We start from the raw sequence: 22103 nt of genomic DNA on the forward strand, positions 1-22103 counted from the left end.
TTACCGTACATAGCAGGGGTTACAAAAAGGATTTCCAAAATCTTCAACAAACACAAGATCCAGATTCGTTTCAACACAGTACACAAAATCCGTGACATAATCCCATCTGTAAAGGATGTGATTCCTGACGTGCAATACCCTGGTGTCTACAAACTGAGTTGTGGTTGCGGCAGCAGTTACATTGGGGAAATGAAGCGACATGTCGCGGACCGCGTTCGTGAACACAAGGCAGATCTGAAACACAGTAGGACCAATACCTCTGCCGTTGCTGATCATTGTTTTAACGCTGTGGGCTCACACGAAATTTACTTTTCCAAGGCGGAGGTGCTCTGCAAACCTACCGGCTACCTTCAGAGATTTGTTCATGAAGCCATCCAGATATATAAACACAGACACAACTTCAACCAAGAGGATGGGTACAAACTGAGCAATCATTGGAAGGACGTTATTAACCAGGTAAAGTCTTAACTGTCTGTGATGTTTCCATCCTACCTGCGTATGTAAGCTGTTATTTCCAACTTTCTCTCTCTCTCTCTATGCCTCTGTCTTAGATCTATCATGCTCACATGTCCTTTGCATTGTACTCTCATGCTCACATGCCCTTTGGAGTGCACTCTCATGCTCACATGCCCTACAGTCCATCTCTCACAATCGCAGGACGTTATTAACCATGTATAGTCATAACTCGCTGTGATGCTTCCATCCTTCCTGCCGTTTGGTTGTAATCTTCGACTCTCTCAGTTGCATTGCCCTGCTGGATGCCTTTGCATTAACGCGCTGGGGTCTCACTAACATGGCCACTTATGCTCCCTTAACCTAGATGTATCGTTAGTTCTTACTGTGTAATGGGCTGTGTGTCTCACTGGCATGACCACTGTTGCGGTGGTTCTCTTGCATTTATGCTCTTGCCTCGTGGAGGCCACTCTTCGATCACCTCACACAGAAACCCATAGACTCATGACAAAGAGACCCATATACTCACATAAACACCCATACTACTCAGTACTTGTGCTGACAGCCTGCTAGAGGCTACCTGGGTGGGAATACACTGCGTGTTTGGCTCTCGGGTCCATTCAGGTTATTTGCTCAGACGTCCAAGAGCTGAGCTCTGTCAATCAATCACGGACGTCCATTCATATCAGAGCTTTATTGACCTCGGGGTCATCTTGATCTACTGAGCTGTCTGTCCACACAAATAAACAAAGAGAGGGGTGAGGTAGACAATGATGGTCCATCCATCACCACCATCATCATCGCCAGACGTTTGGGCCCATAGTGACTCACAGAGTGAACTGTGAGAGCCTGAGTTTGAGTCCTACGTCTTGTTCTCTCTCTCTCCGTGTTTCAGTGTCTCGCTCTCTCTCTACCCCTCTTTCTCGGTGGGTCACAATGGCCGTGTCGGATTCATAATGGCCGTGTCACCGTATGTCTCTTCTATATGTGGTTTCATAATGGTAGTGCTGGGTCTATGGTTCATTGCTTAGTCGATGGTCAGTGTTGAGTCGTTGGGCAGTTCTGAGTTTATGGGCAGTGTTGAGTCACGGGTGAGTAGGTGAGTCAGAAAGTGAATCGGTAAGTGAGTTGGCGAGTATTGGGGTAAGTGAGTGGGCGAGCGATGGAGGGGGTGAATGAGTATGTAAGTGAGTGGGTGAGTGGGCGAGTGAGAGGGTGGGCGAGTGGGAGGGTGAGTCGGTGGGTGAGTCGGTGGGCGAGTGGGTGAGTGATTTCTGTGTGCCCAGGTGATTATCAAGATGCATCATGTGACACTTTGTAGCCTGCACCTATTGGTCATTTCCTGGTCCCCTGTATTGGTGTGGTGAGTTCATAGACTCCACAAAGAGACCCATACACTCACTTAGACACCCATACTTCTCGGTCCTCAACACTTGCACAAACATCATGCTAGAGGTTACCTGGGTGGACAATACGTTGAGTTTTTGACTCTCGGGTTTATTGGGTTTATCTGCTCAGACGTCCAAGAGCCGAGCTCTGTCAATCATTCATTCATCAGAGATGTTTTTTGACCTCGGGGTCATCTTGATCTCTTTTTATCGACACCAATCAGAGAGAGAGAGGCGGGGGTGGGGGTGGGGGAGACAGAGATGATCAGGGCTATAAAGATAGATCGTCGCATTCTCCATTCATCATCATCACCAGACGTCTGGATCCACAGTGACTGCCACACAGTGAACTGTGAGAGCCTGGATTCGAGTCCTACATCTGGGTCTCTCTCTCCGTGTTTCAGTGTCTCGCTCTCTCTCCCTCTCTCTCTCGGTGGGTTCATAATGGTCGTGTAGGGTTTGTAATGGCCGTGTCACTGTATGTATATTTCTATCTAACTATCTGTGATCTCATTATAGCAGTTCTCAGTCTATGGGGCAGTGTTGAGTCTATAGACAGTGTTGAGTCCATGGGCGTCTATGGGCAGTGTTGATTCATGGGTGAGTAGGTGGGTAGGTGAGTGGGTGATTGAGTGAGTTGGTGGGTGGGTTTGTGAAACCGTGGGTGGCTGAGTGGGTGATTGGACAAGTGAGTTGGTAGGTGGGTGAGTGGGTGTGTAAGTGTGTGAGTGGCTAGCTGGGTGGGTGGCTGGATGAGTGAAGGGATGAGTGCGTTGGCAAGTGAGTGGGTGATTGCTTGCATTGGTGGCTGAATGAGTGAGTTGGTGGGTGGGTGAGTGGGTAGGTAGATCGGTGGGTGAGTGGGTCGGTAAGTGGGTGGGTGAGTGAATGGGTAAGTGTGTGATTGAGAGGGTGGGTCAGTGGGTAAGTGAGTCGGTGGATAAGAGGGTGGGTGAGTGGGTTGGTGAATGGATAAGTGGGTGCGTGGGTGAGTGAGTGGGTGGTTGGTTAGGGGGAGTGGGTGGGTGGGTGAGTGTGTGTGTGGGTGCTCGCTAACAGCACTTGCTCCGACAGTCTGTTAAGGCTATACGGGGGATCTTTGTGTGGGTGGCTCGATGAGTTGGTGAGTTAATGGTTTGGTGAGTGCGTTGGCGAGTGAGTGGGTGAGTGGGTAAATGGGTGGGTGAGTGCGTGGGCGAGTGAGTAGGTGAGTTTGTGGGTGAGTGCGTGGGTGAGTGCGTGGGTGAGTGGGTACGTAAGCGAGTGGGTCGGACGAGGGTGGGTCAGTGGGGGTAGTGAGTCGTTGGGTAAGAGGGTGGATGGGTGATTGAGTGGGTCGGTAAGTTAGTAGGTGAGTGGGTGGTTGAGTGGGTGGTTGAGTGGGTGGTTGAGTGGGTGGTTGAGTGGGTGGTTGAGTGGGTGGTTGAGTGGGTGGTTGAGCGGGTGGTTGAGCGGGTGGTTGAGCGGGTGGTTGAGCGGGTGGTTGAGCGGGTGGTTGAGTGGGTGGTTGAGTGAGTGGGGGAGATGGTGGACCAGTGAGTGGGTGGGTAAGTGAGTGGGTGAGTGGTGAGTTGGTGGGAGAGTGGTTGAGCGAGTGAGTGGGTGGGTGGGCGAGTGAGTGGGTGAGCGATTGAGGGGGTGAATGAGTATGTGAGTGAGTGAGTGTGTGGTTGGGTGGTTGAGTAGGTGGGTAAGTGGGGTGGGTAAGTGTGTGAGTGGGTGGGTGGCTCGATGAGTGGGTTAGTGAATGATTTGGTGAGTGCGTGGGCGAGTGAGTGGGTGGGTGAGTGAGATTGTGGTTAGGTGAGTAGTTGGTTGAGCAGGTGGGTAATTGGGTGGGTAAGTTGGTGAGTGGATGGTTAGGTAGGAGGAGTGGGTGGGTGAGTTGTTGAGTGTGTGGGAGCGTGCGTTGGGTGAGTGGGTGGGTGAGTGAGTCGGTAAGTGAGTGGGTGGATGAGTAAGTGGGTGGTTGGCTGGGTCAGTTAGGGAGTGCGTGGGTTATTGGGTGAGTGGATGCATTGGTGAGTGAGTGCGTGAGTTGGTGCGTGAGTAGGTCAGTGAGTGCGTGGATGATTCAGTGGTTGAGGGGGTTATTGAGTGAATGAGTGATTGGGTCAATGGGTGAGTGCATGGGTGAGTGGGTGGGAGCGATGGTTGGTGAGTTAGTGGGTGACTGGTTGGGTAATTAAGTAGGTAAGTGGTTGAGTTTTTGGCAGTGCCGGATTATCCTAGTAGCAAAAGTAGCATATTCTATGGGCCCCGCACTTTCAAGGGCCTCGTGCTAATTACTTTCAAGTTATAAATTCCGGTTGAGTGATTCTGCACTTGTTCTATTACTATAGTACTGTACTGCCTTCAACTTTTATGAACGATTGGATGTTTAGGGTTAGCAATTTGTCGTATTATAGAAAATGACAAAATACAATTACTTTACTATGCAAGTTAAAAGTTTGTATTTTAATATTCATGTGTTTTTATTTAATTTAGTGACCCTTTATAACATATGCTCCAGGCCACACACTAGCTTAATCCGGCACTGGTTGTTGGGTGGGTAGTTGGGCGAGTGAGTGGGTGAGTGGGTGGGTGAGTGGGTTTGTGATTAGGTGGACAAGTAAGTGAGTGAGTGAGTGGATGAGGGGGTGGTTGAGTTGGTTGTTGAATAAGTGAGTGAGCTCTGTGTCCCCAGGTGAATATCAAGATGCATCACGTTACACTTTGTGGCCTCCTGTTGGTCACTTCCTGGCCCTGCGTTTTTGCTACGATTGGTAAGTTAATAGACTCAGCACAAACAGCACCTTAGACTCACCACAAAGATACGCATAGGCTCATCGACTCAAAACAAAGTGAACCATTGACCCATAGACCGGCCACATACAAAACTCAGAGACTCAAAACACAGAGATCCATAGAACCACACAGAGACCTATAGACTGAGCACACAGATAACCATAGACTCACACAAATACTCATAGGCTCACCACTTAGAGACACATAGAATAACCACACAGAGACCCATAGACTCATCACAGAAGAATCCCTAGACTTACCACACAGAGATCCAAAGACTCACAGCGTAGAGATCCATAGATTCGCTACACACAGACCCATAGACTCGCCACAGAAAGATCCATAGACTCACTAAACAGATACCCATAGACTCACTAAACAGAGTCCCATAGACTCACAACACAGAGACCCATACACTCACAACACAGAGACCAATAAAAACGCTAAACTGAGACCCCTGTACTCAGTAAACAGAGATCCAGAGAATCACCACATAGACCCATCGACTCACCACACAGAGACTCTGAAACTCACCGATATAACCCTATTCACCACACACACTCACCACACAGACATTTAGCCTCACAACACAGACTCACCAAACAGAGACCGATAGACTCACTTCAAAGGGACTCATAGACTCGCAACACGAAGACCCATCCACTCAAAACAAAGCGAACCAATGACTCACCGCACAGACACCCATAGACTCACCACACAGATACCTATAGACTCACCCACATAAACGTATCTCACCGAGCCCCATAGACTAACCACACAGAGACCACAGAGACTCACTACACAGAGACTGATATACTTACCACACACACACCCATAGACTCACCATACATATACCCATAGACTCACACATATAAACTTACTACACAGAGGGCCATCGACTCACCACACAGATACCCAGACTCACTGCACAGAGACAATAGACTTATCACACAGAGATCCATAGACTCACCACACAGACACAGATAGATCGACCACATACACTCAGAGAATCACCACACAGAGACCAATAGACTAGCACACAGAGATATATCGGCTCACTACACAGAGACCCGTAGACTCTCCACACCAATACCCATAGACTTACCACATAAACCCCCCTTATACTCATCACAAAAACCCACAGACTCACCACGCAGAGAACCATAGACATACAAAGAGGCCCATTGACTCACCACACATAGATCCATGGAATCACCACAAAGAAACCCATAGATACGCCACTTAGAGACCCACAGACATACCCAGAGACCCAGAGACTCACCACACAGAGACCCATAGACTCACCACACAGACATCCATATAATCACTACAAGAGACACATAGACTCACACAAAGATCCACAGATTAAGCACAAATAGACTCATAGACTTGCATATGTAGTGGTGGTGTTGACGTGCGCCGACTGTGACAGTGATGGATCACGGGGCGGCACGGGGTGCGGGGTTGGGCACGCGTTGTGGGCGTGGTATGGACGCGCGCGCCGGGAGTGACAGATGACGGGGCGGCGCGGCGTGGGTGGTGAGGCACGCTGAGATGTGGGAAAACAGGATCGTAGCCAGCGCCCAGTGATTGGTCGAATAGGATGGGTGCTCGCAGCGACGTCCGCAGGTGGGGTATAAAGGGGGACGCGCGAGAGCACTCGAGGAGAGTTATCCAGTTGAAGATCGAAGACGGAGTTGAAGACCTAGTGCCCCGAGACCCCTAGTCCCGCCGTCCTTGTAGGGACCGGGGCCCTGTGTGGCTCGGAGGCGAGACTGTGGGACCCGGGGTCCGACGCCCACGTGGGTCGGGCTGGGGACCCACAGTCAAGACGGACACCCCGGGCAGGGAGTGTCCAGAGTAGCTCAGTGGGCGTTAGTCGCCAGAGTAGCTAAGTGGGTGTTGGTCACCCGAGTAGCTCAGTGGGCGTTAGTCGCCGAGTAGCTAAGTGGGTGTTGGTCACCCGAGTAGCTCAGTGGGCGTTAGTCGCCAGGGTAGCTAAGTGGGTGTTGGTCACCCGAGTAGCTCAGTGGGCGTTAGTCGCCAGGGTAGCTAAGTGGGTGTTGGTCACCCGAGTAGCTCAGTGGGCGTTAGTCGCCGAGTAGCTAAGTGGGTGTTGGTCACCCGAGTAGCTCAGTGGGCGTTAGTCGCCAGGGTAGCTAAGTGGGTGTTGGTCACCCGAGTAGCTCAGTGGGCGTTAGTCGCCAGGGTAGCTAAGTGGGTGTTGGTCACCCGAGTAGCTCAGTGGGCGTTAGTCGCCGAGTAGCTAAGTGGGTGTTGGTCACCCGAGTAGCTCAGTGGGCGTTAGTCGCCAGGGTAGCTAAGTGGGTGTTGGTCACCCGAGTAGCTCAGTGGGCGTTAGTCGCCAGGGTAGCTAAGTGGGTGTTTGTCACCCGAAATACTAAGTGGGTGTTAGTCACCTGTGAACGAGTTTGGTGAAATAAAGAGTGTGCTACCCGTGAAGTCGTCTCCCGCCGAGTTACTACATTACACATACATGAACTAACCACACAGAGACGCATAGACTCACCACACAGAGACTCATCAAATAACCAGAAAAGACTCATAGATTCACACATAGACGAATAAACTCAGCACACAGAGACACATAGACTCACACAGAGAGCCATAGACTCACCATACAGAAACCCATAAAGTCATCACGCAGAAACCCATAGACTCGTCTCAAAGAAACCCATAGGCTCAATACACAAAACCATTGGCTCACCACACAGATGCCCATATTCTCACCACACAAAGACCCGACGACTTTCCATATAGAGACTCATAGACTCACAAGTGTAACTTACCACACAGAAACCCATAGAATAACCAGAAGAGACCCATAGACTCACACAGAGACCAATAGACTCACCACACAGAGACTCATAGACTACCACGCATAAACTCACCCTACAGAGACCCATAGACGCGTCACACAATGACCAATAGAACCACACATAGACTCACCAAGCAAATACCCATGAACTCACATAGAAACCAGACACTCACCCTCAGATGACCATAGACTCACTACACAGAGACCCATAGACTCGCCACACAAAAAACCCTGAACTCACCACACAGAGCTCCATAGACTTACATCACAGAGACCCATAGACTCACCACACAAAGAACCCTAGACTCACCACACACAGACCCATAGACTCATCACACAATTACTCATAGACCGACACAGAGACTCATAGACCCACCATGCTTGGACCCATAGACTCACATACAAAGGCTCACCACACAGTGGCCCATAGGATCTCCACACCAAGACTCATAGACCTACGACATTGACACCCTGAGACTAATCACAAAGATCCACAGACTCCTTACACAGGGACTCATACACCTACAAAGAGACCCATTGACTCACCACATAAATCCAGAGAATCACCACACAGAGACCCATAGACTCACCATGTAAAGACACATTTACCTACGCAGATGTGCGTAGACTCACCACACAGAGACCAATCGACTCACCACGGAGAAACCCATAAACACAAGCAGAGACCCATAGTTCCTTGGCCTCCCATTCTCACAGTGAATAAGGTGGTGTACAAGTTCAGCACGGAATATGAAGCGATTTGGAACGACAGGGGAAGTGGTGCTGCAGTGGACGTGTCGATTTGGAGACCATCCAGCCTGGAGTCCGGTAAGACTACAAACATCCCTCGATGACAACAACAAGCACAATGCGAACAAACGCGCCTTGATAATAATAGTAATATACCCTTCGTACTCGCATTCATTTTGCGTTTTTGAACATCTTAACACCTCCGGTTGTATTGCCAAAAAGGGTAAAACCTCTTCTTATTTTTCATACTTTGATACTGGCAAAAAGGTCCCATGATGAACATGCCTTGGTAATAATAATCATAATGTCTGTGGGACTCCGTGGGTCTCTTGCTATCCCAGGCTTCTATCCGCTGGGAGACGTCGCAGTTACTCTGCACGAGCAACCGAAGTCCGCGAGTATTCTAGTGAGGGACTTTGGAAACTCGCTGGTACGAGCTCCCATCAGCGTCACGTGAGTCTGTGTGAGTCTGTTTGTGTCTGTGTGTGTATATCTTTTGGTTGGCAGACGGTAACGCTGTGGTGAGCAATGCCATTGGGGTAAGGTCAATTCCAATCGACTCTTCCCCTCCTGTCGCTCGTAGCCATCACAGTGGCAAAACTAGGAGACTGAATTTGTACCCTCGGGGTTCCTTCAAAAATGGCAAAAAGCTACCGCGAGTGGCCACATGGAATGTTCGAAAGCACACTGCAGATGAGAGCCTGCCACTCCTCTCTCGGGAGTTAGACCGGTACCCCCTGGATATCTTCGGTATTCAGGAGACTCGTTGGACTCACTCTGGCAGGAGACTGCCAAATAACAGAGAGTGGCTCTTTCTCTTGACAAAATAATTAACGGGGCATGGGGGTGAAGTGTAGGAAGCTGTAAGCCCCAGACTACTGTGGGCTCATCTCCCGATCATCCGGAGGTGAGAAATGTTGGTGGTGGTTGCTTATGCCTCCAACGAAGATGAACATCAGTGGAGGGATGCAGGCAAGGCCGATGAGTGAGATTCCTGTTTTGACCTCCTGTCACAGGTGCTAGCTAAAGTGGCCCCTCGGGATTAGTCATCCTGTTGGGTGACTTTAATACCCGAATGGGTTATGATGCTGGCACCTGGGCTGAAGTGAGTGGAAGCCATGGGTGAGATCAGCTCAATAATAATGGCAGTAGGCTGCTAGACATCAGACAATGAAGAGGCTTACCGCGAGCTTCACTCGAAGGTTCGGAGAGCTATGTGGCAATGCAAGGATGAGTGTTGGCCGTGGGTTGCTGAGGAGATGGAGTCGTGATCACAATCACGATTTTATTCCTTTAAAAAAAGATTTGCAGCGCCTCACAAATCACCATTATGGTAAAACTATGCGCCCGGGAGTCAAAGCCATTCCCTGTTCATGTCGGGGTGCAACTGGTATGTTATTTAGCTCCTACATTAATTAAAACCACTTTTTTTAGAAGCCTCCACGGATTTACCAGAGGATTGTCCATCTGGTACAGATACAATGGGAGGCTGCTCGATGTCCCGGTGTGGTTGAGGGATGGCTCCCTATTGGTCAGCCATGTTATGTATGCTACTGATCTAGTGATTACTGCTCACTCAGAGAAGGCGTTTGAAGCACTGCTGCTTGACCTGAAGCGTGCTATTAACAGTTGTAGCCATATTATCAGCCCCTTCAAAACTAAGCACCTGCTTGGGTAATTTGTGCAACCAAACACTCCACCTGCCAAACTCCCCTTTGGCGAGGCAGTTGTGGAGAGAGTGGAGAGGTTCCCGTACCTGACCAGTGTGGTTTTTACAGGCTCCGGTTTGACAGCAGAGTTCTCACTCTGAATCAGTCGAACTGCATTAACTTTTCATCGGCTGTGTAACGCTGTGTGGAAGTGATTTCATTGATCAAGGTTTATCGATTGACTGACGATTGATCGATCGATTGACTGACCATCTAGTCATCGTCTATGCCGTTGGCTATCCTCCTCTCCCTCACCGCCCACGTTACCCTGCAGCGAGGTGTGGAACGACAGAGGCAGTGGAGCTGACCGTGATGTCACAGTGTACCAGCTCAACCCGTCGAACGGCTTCACGTGCCTGGGCCACGTGGCCGTGGCGAGCTACAGCCAGACACCCAGCCTCAACGCATACAGGTGAGGGGCGCAGCTCGCCAATCTGTCTATTCGTGTGTGTTGTGTGTGTTGTGTGTGTATATTGTGCGTGTTGTGTATGTAGGCTGTGTGCTTTGTGTGTGCATTGTATGTGTGCTGTGTGTATATTGTGTGTGTTGTGTGTGTATATTGTGTGTGTTGTGTGTGTATATTGTGTGTGTTGTGTGTGTATATTGTGTGTGTTGTGTATGTAGGCTGTGTGCTTTGTGTGTGCATTGTATGTGTGCTGTATGTATATTGTGTGTGTGTGTTGTGTGTGTATATTGTGTGTGTTGTGTATGTAGGCTGTGTGCTTTGTGTGTGCATTGTATGTGTGCTGTGTGTATATTGTGTCTTGATTTAAAGCTTTCGTGACTTCAGGAATTCATATTTTTGGGGTCTTTCAATAAAGTCACGTAGATAGGTTCAGAGAAAATAACAAAAAACTACAACGTTTCGATCGCAACACAAGCGTTCGTCATCAGGAAGAGGGGGTTAGCTTCTAAATGTAAACTGTTTATAAAGGTTTTAAATGGGCTTAGCCCAAATGTCAGCAGGTTACATTTCTCACACTAACACAGCCACCTCGCTTCTCAAGCTCGAGGTTGCTGCTCTGCGATCTCCAATTAACATGCTAATCTCTCACATTAACATAGCCACCTCAGGGCGCTGACCCTGGAGGCTGCTAAACGATACTTACATTATCATGCAAATTTTTACTTGGCAGCCCTTTGATTGGTAGAAAACCCACCACCGTCGCGGTCGCTGCTCACCACTTACATTAACATTGGCTGCTGACATTTGGGCTACGATCTCAATTTTGGAGCTTTCGTGACTGCAATAATAATTCCTGCATTCACGAAAGCTCCAAAATTGAGATTGAACCACTTCTACGGGGAAGTTTTAAGCTTATCTTTTTTCTCTCTCTCTGGCTTTCTGTTTTCTCTCTCTGCCTGTGTCCTCTCTTTGGAATTTTCACACTTAAATTCTAACTTAGCAATCTTTAAAATACGTAATCAACGGGGCTATGCGTTAATTGTGTGTTGACCGACTCTCTGTGTTGCATTACATTACATTTCGATATTTTACTAGGTTATTTAATTTTAGTGTGTCTTTCTCCTAATTTTCAAGCTTGCGTACCGTACCACGTCGTCGTCTTGCTTACCGTACCACGTCGTCGTCCACTCATTGACATGCTAATTTTTTCTCTGCCCCCACCCCCTTTCTATATTTAAGGCCTCGTCACAGAAACGACCTCTCTCTTTCTGCCGATACGTGTTCTCTCTCTGTGTGTCTTTGTGATGTCTGTCTGCTTGTATGTCTGTCTATAGTTTTCTGGTTAGATTTTTGTTGCTATTTCTTTTATACCTGATGATGATTGCTTGTGTTGCAATCGAAACGTCGTAGTATGCTATTATTTAATTTATTATTTTATCTTTATACGTGACTTAACCGAAAGAACCGAAGAATATTTGGGCTACGCCCTTTTCAAACCTTTATAAACAGTTTGCCTTTAGAAGCTAACCTCCTCTTCCTGATGACGAACGCTTGTGTTGTGATCGAAACGTTGTAGTTTTTGTTATTTTCTTTGAACCTATCTATGTGACTTTATCAAAAGACCCAAAGAATATGAATTCCTGCAGTCACGAAAGCTTTTAGTCAAGATGTTGTGTGTATGTTTGTCTATGTTGCGTATATGTTGTGTGTATGTTTGTAGAACTTGTTTTGCACCAAACGTAGCCAACCCTGCTAATCGGAGGTACGAGGGAAGGACAGCAAACTAAACATAACAACAATAACAAGAAGCTCTAAAGAACTTCGTTTTCAATTTAGAGAATTTAAAAGTGCATAGTACCAGTGGCTTCCTAATATCTGAAGGAAGAGCGTTCTAGACAGCTGCAGAAACGCATCTGGAAGCGCTTAATGCAGTGGCCATCTTCTTTCAATAGCTAGCCAAAAGTCTAGCATATAGTGTAGTGTATAGTGGTGACGTGTATAGTGGTGTATAGTAGTGCAGTATATAGTGTAATGTGTAGGGTATAGTGTAATGTAAAGTAGTGTATCGTAGTGGATAGAAGTGTAGTATATAGTAGTGTTGTGTATAGTGCAGTGTATTGTGTAGTATATAGTGTGTAGCGTATATTTCATCTGAAAGTGCATAATGTGGTGGCCGTCTTTGTTCAATGGCTAGCTAAAATTTGCTGCTGCGAATATAACCGCATATATTGTGATAATAATACCGTCAAGTTGAACCCAAGACCCTTGCTGTCAGTGTACAACAAGCAGTTCTAAATAAATTAGTTTTCATCTCTTCCCCATCCTTCGCTCCCGACGCTGCAACCTTCTGGGAAGTCCTGCGAATTGAGGAAAGCAGTCACCTTCCCATTCATCACGAGCACTATAACATTCCGCGTCATTTAAAGTCACGCCAAGCCCTTTTGGCGCCGTGCACTTAACCTAAAACAATGCGAGTTTAACCTCTGATGAAGCTTAGAGAGTTAGCAGAGTTCAAAATTACTCACAAATAAACACCACGTAAAATACCAAATGTAGAAGTTCCCCCCACCTAACCACCCGTGCTGGTTGCATTACAAACAGACTGAACAAGCATGTTATTACTCTTTGGTTCTTTCGGGAAAGTCACGTAGTTAAAAATAAAATAAACAAATCAAGACGTTTCGATTGCAACACAAGCAATCATCATCAGGTGGGAAAACCACAGCAAGAAAAAATTGCTGAAGTGGGAGAGAGAGCTGCCGTGGCAAGAGGTTATAAAGGTAAGAAAGGGGGAGGGCCAAGGGGGGAGAGAAAGAGAGGGGGGGGTGTGGGGTAGGAGGAGGGGAGCGCTGCGTGAGCGCTCGGGGGATAGAGGACGTGAGGCTGGGGGGGGGGGAGTGGGAGGGGCTAGAAGTGGGAAGCGGGGGGAAATTAACTCGGAAAAATAGACTAGTACCCGGCAGATATGATAGACACAACCATAACGCAGTTAAGGTTTTACCTGGTTAATAACATCTTTCCAATGTTTGCTCAATTTGTATCCATCTTCTCGGTTGAAGTTATGTCTATGTTTATATATCTGGATTGCTTCATGAACAAACCTTTGATAGTAGCCCGAAGTATTCTTTGGTTCTTTTCGGTTAAGTCACGTCTAAAAGTAAAATAAAATAATAAATAACATATTACGACGTTTCGATTGCAACACAAGCAATCATCATCAGGCATAAAAGAAACAGCAACAAAAAATCTTGCTGTTTCTTTTATGCCTGATGATGATTGCTTGTGTTGCAATCTAAACGTCGTAATATGTTATTTATTATTTTATTTTACTTTTAGACGTGACTTAACCGAAAATAACCAAAGAATAATTCCTGCAGTCACGAAAGCTCCTAAATTAAGATTAGTAGCCCGAAGGTTTGCAGAGTACCTTGGTCTCGGAAAAAAAACAATATCATGCAAGCCCACATCGTTATAATAATGGTCAGCCACGGCAGACGTATTGGTTCTGCCGTGTTACAGATCTTTCTTGTGTTCGCAAACACAGTCCGAGACATGTCGTTTCGTTTCCCCAATGTAACTTCTACCGCAGGTACAACTCCGTTTTTAAACTCCAGGATATTGCATGTCAGGAATGACATCTTTCACAGATGGGATTATATCACAAATGTTGTGTATTGTATTGAATCGGACCTAGATGTTGTTAATTTTTTAGATTTTGGAAATCTTTTTGGTAACACCTGCTATGTATGGTAACATGATGGTTTTGATTGGCTTCTCATGGGGTTGTTTCTCCATGGTTGGAGAAATAGCTTTGCGAATAATGCGGTCCGAGTAGCCATTCATCTTGAGGGCCTGGTGTACGTGTTCCAGTTCACTGGCTAGGTGGTGTTGGTTGGAAATTCAGTGGGCCCTATGGTGTAGTGTTTTGATAAGGGATTTCTTCTGTGCCGGATGGTGGTGGGAATCAGGTTTCAGATAGGAATCTGTGTGGGTGGATTTCCTGTAGACAGTGTCACAACGAGCCGTCAGGTCTCTTCTCAAACAAAACACCCAGGAATGGTAGCTTACCATCCTTCTCCACTTCCGTGGTAAATTTGATGGATGGGTGTATGGAATTGATGTGGTTGAAAAATTGGTTCAAAGCTTGCAGGCCATGTGGCAAAATGACGAAAGTGTCATCTACATATCTCTTCCGCAAGGAAGGACGTAGGGTGGATGTCTGGATGGCATCTGTTTCAAATTTATCCATGAAAAGTTCGCTATCACTGGTGATAAGGGAGATCCCATGGGGGTACCTTTATTTTGTTTGTTGAAAGTACCATTCCAGGTGAAGTAAGTGTTGGTAAGTATGTTATTATGATGATTATATCGATTTATTGAGTATTCTTCTTCAACAATGCAAGGTATATAGATATATTGACTCTTCTTCTTTGTTTGTGCGACTGATGTTAATGCAGAGTAACAACTAGAATCTGACATTCAGGTGGTCAAGCCCAAACAACAGCTTCAGGAGTAGCGGATGAGTGGATCATCATCACTGTGATATCTACTTCGCATTTGTGGATCAGAAAATTGTGTCTTTCCATGCTGTATGGTCTGTTCTGGATGACCACTTTCATCTCCGTGAGAGTTTTTAATTTTCCATTTGTGCATCAGGAATCCACATCTACTATAAATTGCTGTGCAGTGAATGTAGTTTAGGGTGGACCATGAGCTTCGTAGAAGATCAAACCCAGGGGATGTATGCGTTAGGTCTTTCACAAGGTGTTTCTTTGCGAGTACATTTGAACTCCGTTTAGCTCTACAAGCTTCATTGAGGCTTGAACTCGCTCACATTGTTTCAGGTTAAACTCCAGGTCCCAAAAGGGGCGTGCGTGTTCAAACGACGATGAGGGAAGCTATTGAGGTCCTGGTGAATGGAAAGGCTATTGTTTTCTTCGATTCACACGATTTCCTAGAGGGTTGCAGCATTGTGGAGGATGGGTGGGGTAAAGATGTGGTGACAGCACGGCCAGCCAAGGTGTTGGGGTTGACTTGGGGGTTTTATACATCTGGTCATTCTCGCAGCAGAGGCTTCTGGCTAACCATAGAGCAAAAATGGTTAATGCATCGCACACCTGCAGATGCACTTTTGATATCGTCTGGAATGCACTTCCTTCCGATATTAGGAAGCCACTGGACCTATGCACTACTGGGCATCTGCGAATATTGGACTTTTGTGACCATCAGACATCCGTGAAAGGGAGCTTTATAGATCATCATATTGCTCCAGTAAAATTTATATTTATTTCAATGATTCTGATTTTACATCTAAATTGAAACTCACTTCTTTAGAACCGATTTTTATGTTTAGTTTGTTGTCCTTTCCGCACTTCCGATTAGGACGGTTGGCTACGTATGGTGTGAAAGAAGTTGAATGCACGCGCATGCATACATCAGCAGGGTCTGGGAACAAAGCCACAACCTCTTGCCTACCAGACAACGGAGATAACTTAACCTGGCTGCCGTGGCATTCCCTCCCCTTCCGCTCTCCCCAAGGTGCGTCAATTCGAGCCACGTGACCCAGGGACGCCTCAGCTTCGTGTGGAACGACAGAGGCTCGGGGGCAGAGCACGACGTCAGCTTCTGGAGTGTGGAGAACGATCCGATGTTGACTGGTGAGGCCTGGGGCGGAGAGAGTCACTGGCTCCCTCCTGTTAGTTAACTGCCCTGTCTGGGATGCTGGAGGGCGTGGGTTCAATCCCTGACCCTGATGATGCCTGTTCCTCCGGTTTTTCTCCCTGCACATGTAAAATCAACATCAGGCATTTAGAGTGTTTGGCTGATTCTGTAAATTCCACGCGATCAGCCACTTCACAGAGCCACTATAATTCGTTTAGTAATTGTCAAAAAACTGATTTCACTTTTTGTTGTTCGTCCAATCACCGCTCCCTGTTTCCTCGGTGCTTGGCTTCACGGCGGCAGGCATCACGGCGGGGACCTTCATGTCCCACGCGAGCCACAGCGACCTGCGCATCGTGCCCGCCGTGCTGGACGCGAACAAAGCCATTCTCTCCGCGTTCCTGCCGACCTCGTCAGAGGTGGCGCTCGTCCTGTACAACACGGACAGAATGACGGAGATGTGGAATGATAAAGGTACGGGGTGTATACATAGATAGATAGACATATACAGATGGACACCCATTGACACACACAGAAACACAGAGTTAGACACGCAAAAATAGACACGCACAGATAGACACCTAAAGACACACAAACAAACACACAGAGACAGACACAGAGGGATAGACACATAGAGATAGACACGCATGGATAGACACCCACAGACACATACAGAGAGATAGACTCACACAGATAGACACTCACACAAATAGACACCCACAGACACACACACAAACACGCAGGGATAGGCACACAGAGATAGGCACCCAGAGACACACACAGAGACAATCATGGTTAGACACATAGAGATAGACACACACACAGATTGACATTATAAGATGCAAACACATAGATAGACACCCATAGACATATACAGACACACATGGATAGACACGCATGGATAGACACACAAGGATAGATCCTGTACAACACTGAGAGTGTGACAGACATCTGGAACGATAGGGGTACGGGGTGTACACACAGATAGACACATGCAGATAGACACCAATAGACACACATAGAGAGACACATGGAGATATACACATAGAGATAGATACAGGGAGACATCCTGTACAACAATGAATGCGTGATGGAGATCTGGCATGATATGGCTATGGTAGGGGCACACCCCCCGCCTCCCTATAGACACACAGATACACACAGAGAGACAGACACACAGAGAGATGCCCATAGCCACACAGAAAGAAACACGGATACCCATAGACATACAGAAAAATTCATAGACACACAGATAGATACACAAAGACCCATAGACTCACAACACAGAAACTCACACGCTGACAATTCTCATCGGGTTCATGACTGTCATCGCAGGCAGCAGAGGGAAGTACGACGTTTCAATCTGGAAGGCGGAAGGCTGCTGCTCTCTGGGCGACATTGCCATGCCCAACTATAACCGGCCTAAAGGTATCCTCTTGAGAGAGATCATCCCCGGAACGCTGAGAAAGCCGCTGTCCTTTGAGCGCGTCTGGACTGACCGGGGCTCAGGAGCGGACCGGGATGTCTCCATCTGGAAGCCGATCTGCCCACCATCGTACCACGCTCTCGGCTTCGTCGCCGAAGGGAGCTACGGCCACGTCCCCTCGGTGGACACAGTGCGCTGCGTGAACACCTCACACGTCGTGCGGGGTGACTGGCAGTGGGTCTACGACGACACCAAGACGGGATCGGCGCAGGACGTCACGATATGGAAAGCCGTCGGCAGCGGTCAGACGGCCAACACCTTCAAGGCTGTGACGCGGCACGGCGCAATGGACACGCCGTCATTCATCCTCAACCCGCGGTTCGTGTCGGTGCAGACTGGAGCTCCCGTGGCCAGGGTACGGCTCGTGAACTTCATCTATGACTTCGAATCGCAGGTGGTAAGCAATGTCGATCCACTGGAGCTCACGACACGCACCATCGCCGAGAATTGTCGTGCTCCCCCGGGCAGTCCTCCACTCAACGTGAAACGGAAGATCGACGTGACGGTCACGATGACTTCATCTTGGAGTGTGTCAACATCGCTGGCGGTTGGCGTGGAGGTGACCTTTGAGGCGGGCATCCCGCTTATCGCTAAGAACCAGGTGAAGGTGGCCACAACCTTAACGAGGCAATGGGAGAAGACCATCACCGAATCCAAGTCGGTGACAGATTCGTTGGAGGCAACAATCGACGTCCAAGCCGGGAAATCAGTGTCGTACGTGGTGACCGGCCGGCGCTACATTGGAAGCATCCCCTGGAAGGCCACAATGACGACGACGTTCGAGGACGGGAGTTCAAACATCGACCAAGTGGGAGGCGTGTTCGAGGGCATGCAGGTGTCTGAGATCCGCGTCTCAGCTGACGCACCACTGCCTTGCGGTTAAACTTCCCGTGATGCTTGGCTTCAGGCCTTGTCCCTTGTACGGCGAGACCTCAGCTAATGTGCTAGGGGAGCAGTAGCAGTAGAAAAGTATCCATTGGTTAGGCGAAAACTATTTCTGCCTCTAACTATATTATAATAAAAATAACTGTATGTTGGTGTGTTAAACTTATTTGGCACAATACGGAGCTAACTGTGTTAATATGAGGTGCAGTGAAATGACAACAAACTTAACACAAAAAGCAGTTCTAAAGAAATGAGCTTGTTCTCTCTCTCTCTGTCTGTTATGCAACCGGCACATACAGGAAAAAGACAAAAACAGTTTGGCCCAGGTGGGTAGCAGTGGAGATTTTCTGCGTTGGATTTTTCACGAGGTGTTTGTTTGTTTGTGAGTTCTTATCTGACGGGCACTATTTTACTTCACCGGGTGTTAAAATCCCCAGCGTTTAACAGTACTCTCTTTATTGTCAGCCAACACTGGTATAAACATGAGCATTTTCGTTTCGTTTCTATCATGTGCATCCACAGTGACTTGCGCACAAACACGTCCAAGTCGAGGACGAGTAACCCGTGCCCTGTTTTAGCCCCCCCTCCCCTCCCGATACGTTCCATTCATTGGCTACCACATTCTGATAAGCTCCTCTCCCCCTCTCCTCCCCCCTTTACTTGTATTTAAGAGCTTGCATCTTGTATCGCTGCCTCACTTGATGCAGCAAATCTGGCTGTGACGGTCCCACCTGATGACGGAGACTTGTGTTGCCTCCGAAACGTCGTGATCTTATTGTTTTATTTTTTATTAATTTTAATTTCATTTTTTACCTACGTGACTTTACCGAAAGAACTGAAAGTATAGTTCTTTTGAACGCCATTCAGCTCTCTAAGCTTCCTCACGAGAAGAGGTTGCGCTCGCATTGTTGAAGGTTAAACGTACGGCTCCAGAAGAGCCTTGTTGTCCTTCTGCACCTCCGTATAGCACGGTCGGCTACGTACGGTGCCAAAAATGTTCAACACATACAGACGGTGTGACAGCATAGGCAGCAAGGGTGTTGTGGTCAATTGGGGGTATTATTATTATGATATATCCGGTCATCCTTGCAGCAGCAGCTTTTGACTAGCCATCGAACAAAAATATGGTCACCACATTGCGCGCTTTCAGATGTGCTTATGTGGCCGTCTAGAACGCTCTCCTTCTGATATTACGAAGTCCACTAGAGCTCTGCGCTTTGAAAATGCATTTCTTTAGAACTGCTTTGTGTGTTTCGTTTCTTGTCCTTCCTCCGTACCTACGATTAGTTGGCTATGTATGGTGTGAAAGAAGCTCAATATAGATACATACATGATGCCATCCTGGTGAGGCAAAGGGGAGAGGTTCATTAGGCTCCGTGTACTCTATCACTGCACCGTTCAGAATCCACGCAGCTAAAGAAAGTAGATTGTCGTCGACCACTCAAAAACCACGTTATCACGGTGCACGCATTTCCGCATTGTAATGGTGCATGCGTTATAACGGCAGGCACGTTCTGCATTATAACAATGGTGCGTAAAATATTCCCAAATGGAAGAACTGCATTGTAGCAAAAACACGTGATAGTGTGATCACACTGCGTATTAATCGACGATTCGCAGTATACTGGCGCTGGGCGGTTGATTGGCCACAGAGCAGTTCATTACGTGACATTGCACCAGGAGTAGTTCGATTATAAATAAATAAATGTTTGGTAAATTTTCGTATACATGACGGGAATTCGAATTTACAATCGTTTTTACAATTGTATTTTCAATCCGCAGCTGCCGGAAGATCTTTCATAGGAGGTTGTTTGACGTGTTAGTGGTGTGGTGGAGGAATGGTTTCTAAAAAAAAACACCGAGGTTGCTCACTTCCACAGTGTGGAAGAGAGGCTGCCACTACTCTTTTGGTAGCTGGACCAATACCGCTTGGACCTCTGTAGAATACAGGAGGTTTAGTGGACTGGTTTTGGTGAATATAGGGAGGCTTCCATTCCTGTATCAGAAGCTGTCCCGGTACTGCTTGGACCTCTGGGGCATACGGGATGTCTGGTGGACTGGTTCTGGCTCCAGTCACCATGAGGAGTAAACTGTTCTCCACTCAGTATAGGAAAGTGCCCGGTCAGCGCATGGCACCTGGGTCTATTCCATGACCTTCTCCTGTCAGCAGTCACTTCACATGGCTGCCTCGTAGTGCACCTAGCCTGGCACAAGTGCCGTGGTGACGATACCACCATTTATTGGTGAGTAGCGGCAGTTGTTAGGGGAAGGCGCAGAGCCCTGGGTCGATTAAAACGATCACTCACCGCCGATCTCAGCTACAGCCGGGAATTGATCTTGTGTCGCTGGGTTCATAGTGCAATGCGCTAACAAATGGGCCACCGCTCCAACGTCCGCACTCCATACAACATACATCCCCTTGTGAGACTTTTGAAGCTGTGCACCGCGAAGTGCGCATTTCAGTGATTGTCACTTTTGATTTAATAAACGATAATGAATGTAATCGAAACAAATCACGGCTGAAGTGGTTTCTCAATTATGTTCACGAAGTTCGAGCATGACTGGCTACGTATGGTGCGATATAATTTCAACATATATACGATAAGGAGTCAAAGAGAAACATGCAGACTCCCCATTGAGAAAACAAAGTCACGCAAAGTCACCCAATTTTTCACAACGACACCTTTATGACAATTTTTGAGTACGACGTTTCGCTGGCGAATTGCCCAATGATGCTGGATGCATCATCATTTGCTGGATGCAATTACTAGCGAAACGTCGTTCTCAAAAATTGTAAATGTTGTGGTTTCACTCTTCAACACACCGGTGGGCTAAAGTAGTGAACTATTTGTCTTTTGTCAACGTGACACTTTATTTGCTGATTGGCCTTGTCGGTTGGTGGAGGGTTACGACACATTTATAAATAACGTGATCTAACCCAAAAACGTTTATTATGAAGAGATGATAATGTCATCATCTCAGCCGACAAGGGCAATGTCACTGTCATCATGGATAATACCATATACAACAACTAAATTCAGTACCTTCGTATGGATGGTAGCTACAGTGAGGGAAAAAGGTATTTGATCCCCTGCTAATTTTGTACGTTTGCCCACTGACAAAGAAATGATCAGTCTATAATTTTAATGGTAGGTTTATTTGAACAGTAAGAGACAGAATAACAACAACAAAATCCCAAAAAATGCATGTCAAAAATGTTATAAATTGATTTGCATCTTAATGAGGGAAATAAATATTTGACCCCCTCTCAATCAGAAAGATTTCTGGCTCCCAGGTGTATTTTATACAGGTAACGGGCTGAGATTAGGAGCACACTCTTAAAGGGAGTGCTTCTAATCTCAGCTTGTTACCTGTATAAAAGACACCCGTTTACAGAAGCAATCAATCATATTCCAAACTCTCCACCATGGCCAAGACCAAAGAGCTCTCCAAGGATGTCAGGGACAAGATTGTAGACCTACACAAGGCTGGAACGGGCTACAAGATCATCGCCAAGCAGCTTGGTGAGAAGGTGACAACAGTTGGTGCGATTATTCGCAAATGGAAGAAACAAAAAAGAACTATCATTCTCCCCTTGGCCTGGGGCTCCATGCAAGATCTCACCTCGTGGAGTTGCAATGATCATGAGAACGGTGAGGAATCAGCCCAGAACTACACGGGAGGATATTGTCAATGATCTCAAGGCAGCTGGGACCATAGTCACCAAGAAAACCGTTGG

General features: G+C 47.3%; 1 protein-coding gene across 3 annotated transcripts; it reads left to right on the forward strand.

Moving 5' to 3' along the window:
* The first annotated feature begins 2156 nt into the window (after nucleotides 1–2156).
* LOC144953505 (uncharacterized) lies at nucleotides 2157–20868 on the forward strand. Of its 3 annotated transcripts, none has more exons than XM_078884051.1 (8): nucleotides 2157–2193; nucleotides 4528–4606; nucleotides 8185–8295; nucleotides 8559–8670; nucleotides 10201–10338; nucleotides 15871–15989; nucleotides 16297–16467; nucleotides 17329–20868. In XM_078884051.1, exons 2-8 carry the CDS (start codon nucleotides 4540–4542, stop codon nucleotides 18360–18362), a joined length of 1752 nt encoding a protein of 583 aa, XP_078740177.1. In that variant the 5' UTR covers nucleotides 2157–2193; nucleotides 4528–4539; the 3' UTR covers nucleotides 18363–20868. The 3 variants fall into 3 exon arrangements, with proteins under 3 accessions (XP_078740177.1, XP_078740176.1, XP_078740175.1); XM_078884050.1 differs by having other exon boundaries at nucleotides 2173–2274; XM_078884049.1 differs by lacking the exon at nucleotides 2157–2193 and adding an exon at nucleotides 2304–2441.
* Nucleotides 20869–22103: the final 1235 nt, after the last annotated feature.

The sequence above is a fragment of the Lampetra fluviatilis genome, chromosome 77 (assembly GCF_964198595.1).
Source record: "Lampetra fluviatilis chromosome 77, kcLamFluv1.1, whole genome shotgun sequence".
Classification (NCBI taxonomy): Eukaryota; Metazoa; Chordata; class Hyperoartia; order Petromyzontiformes; family Petromyzontidae; genus Lampetra; species Lampetra fluviatilis.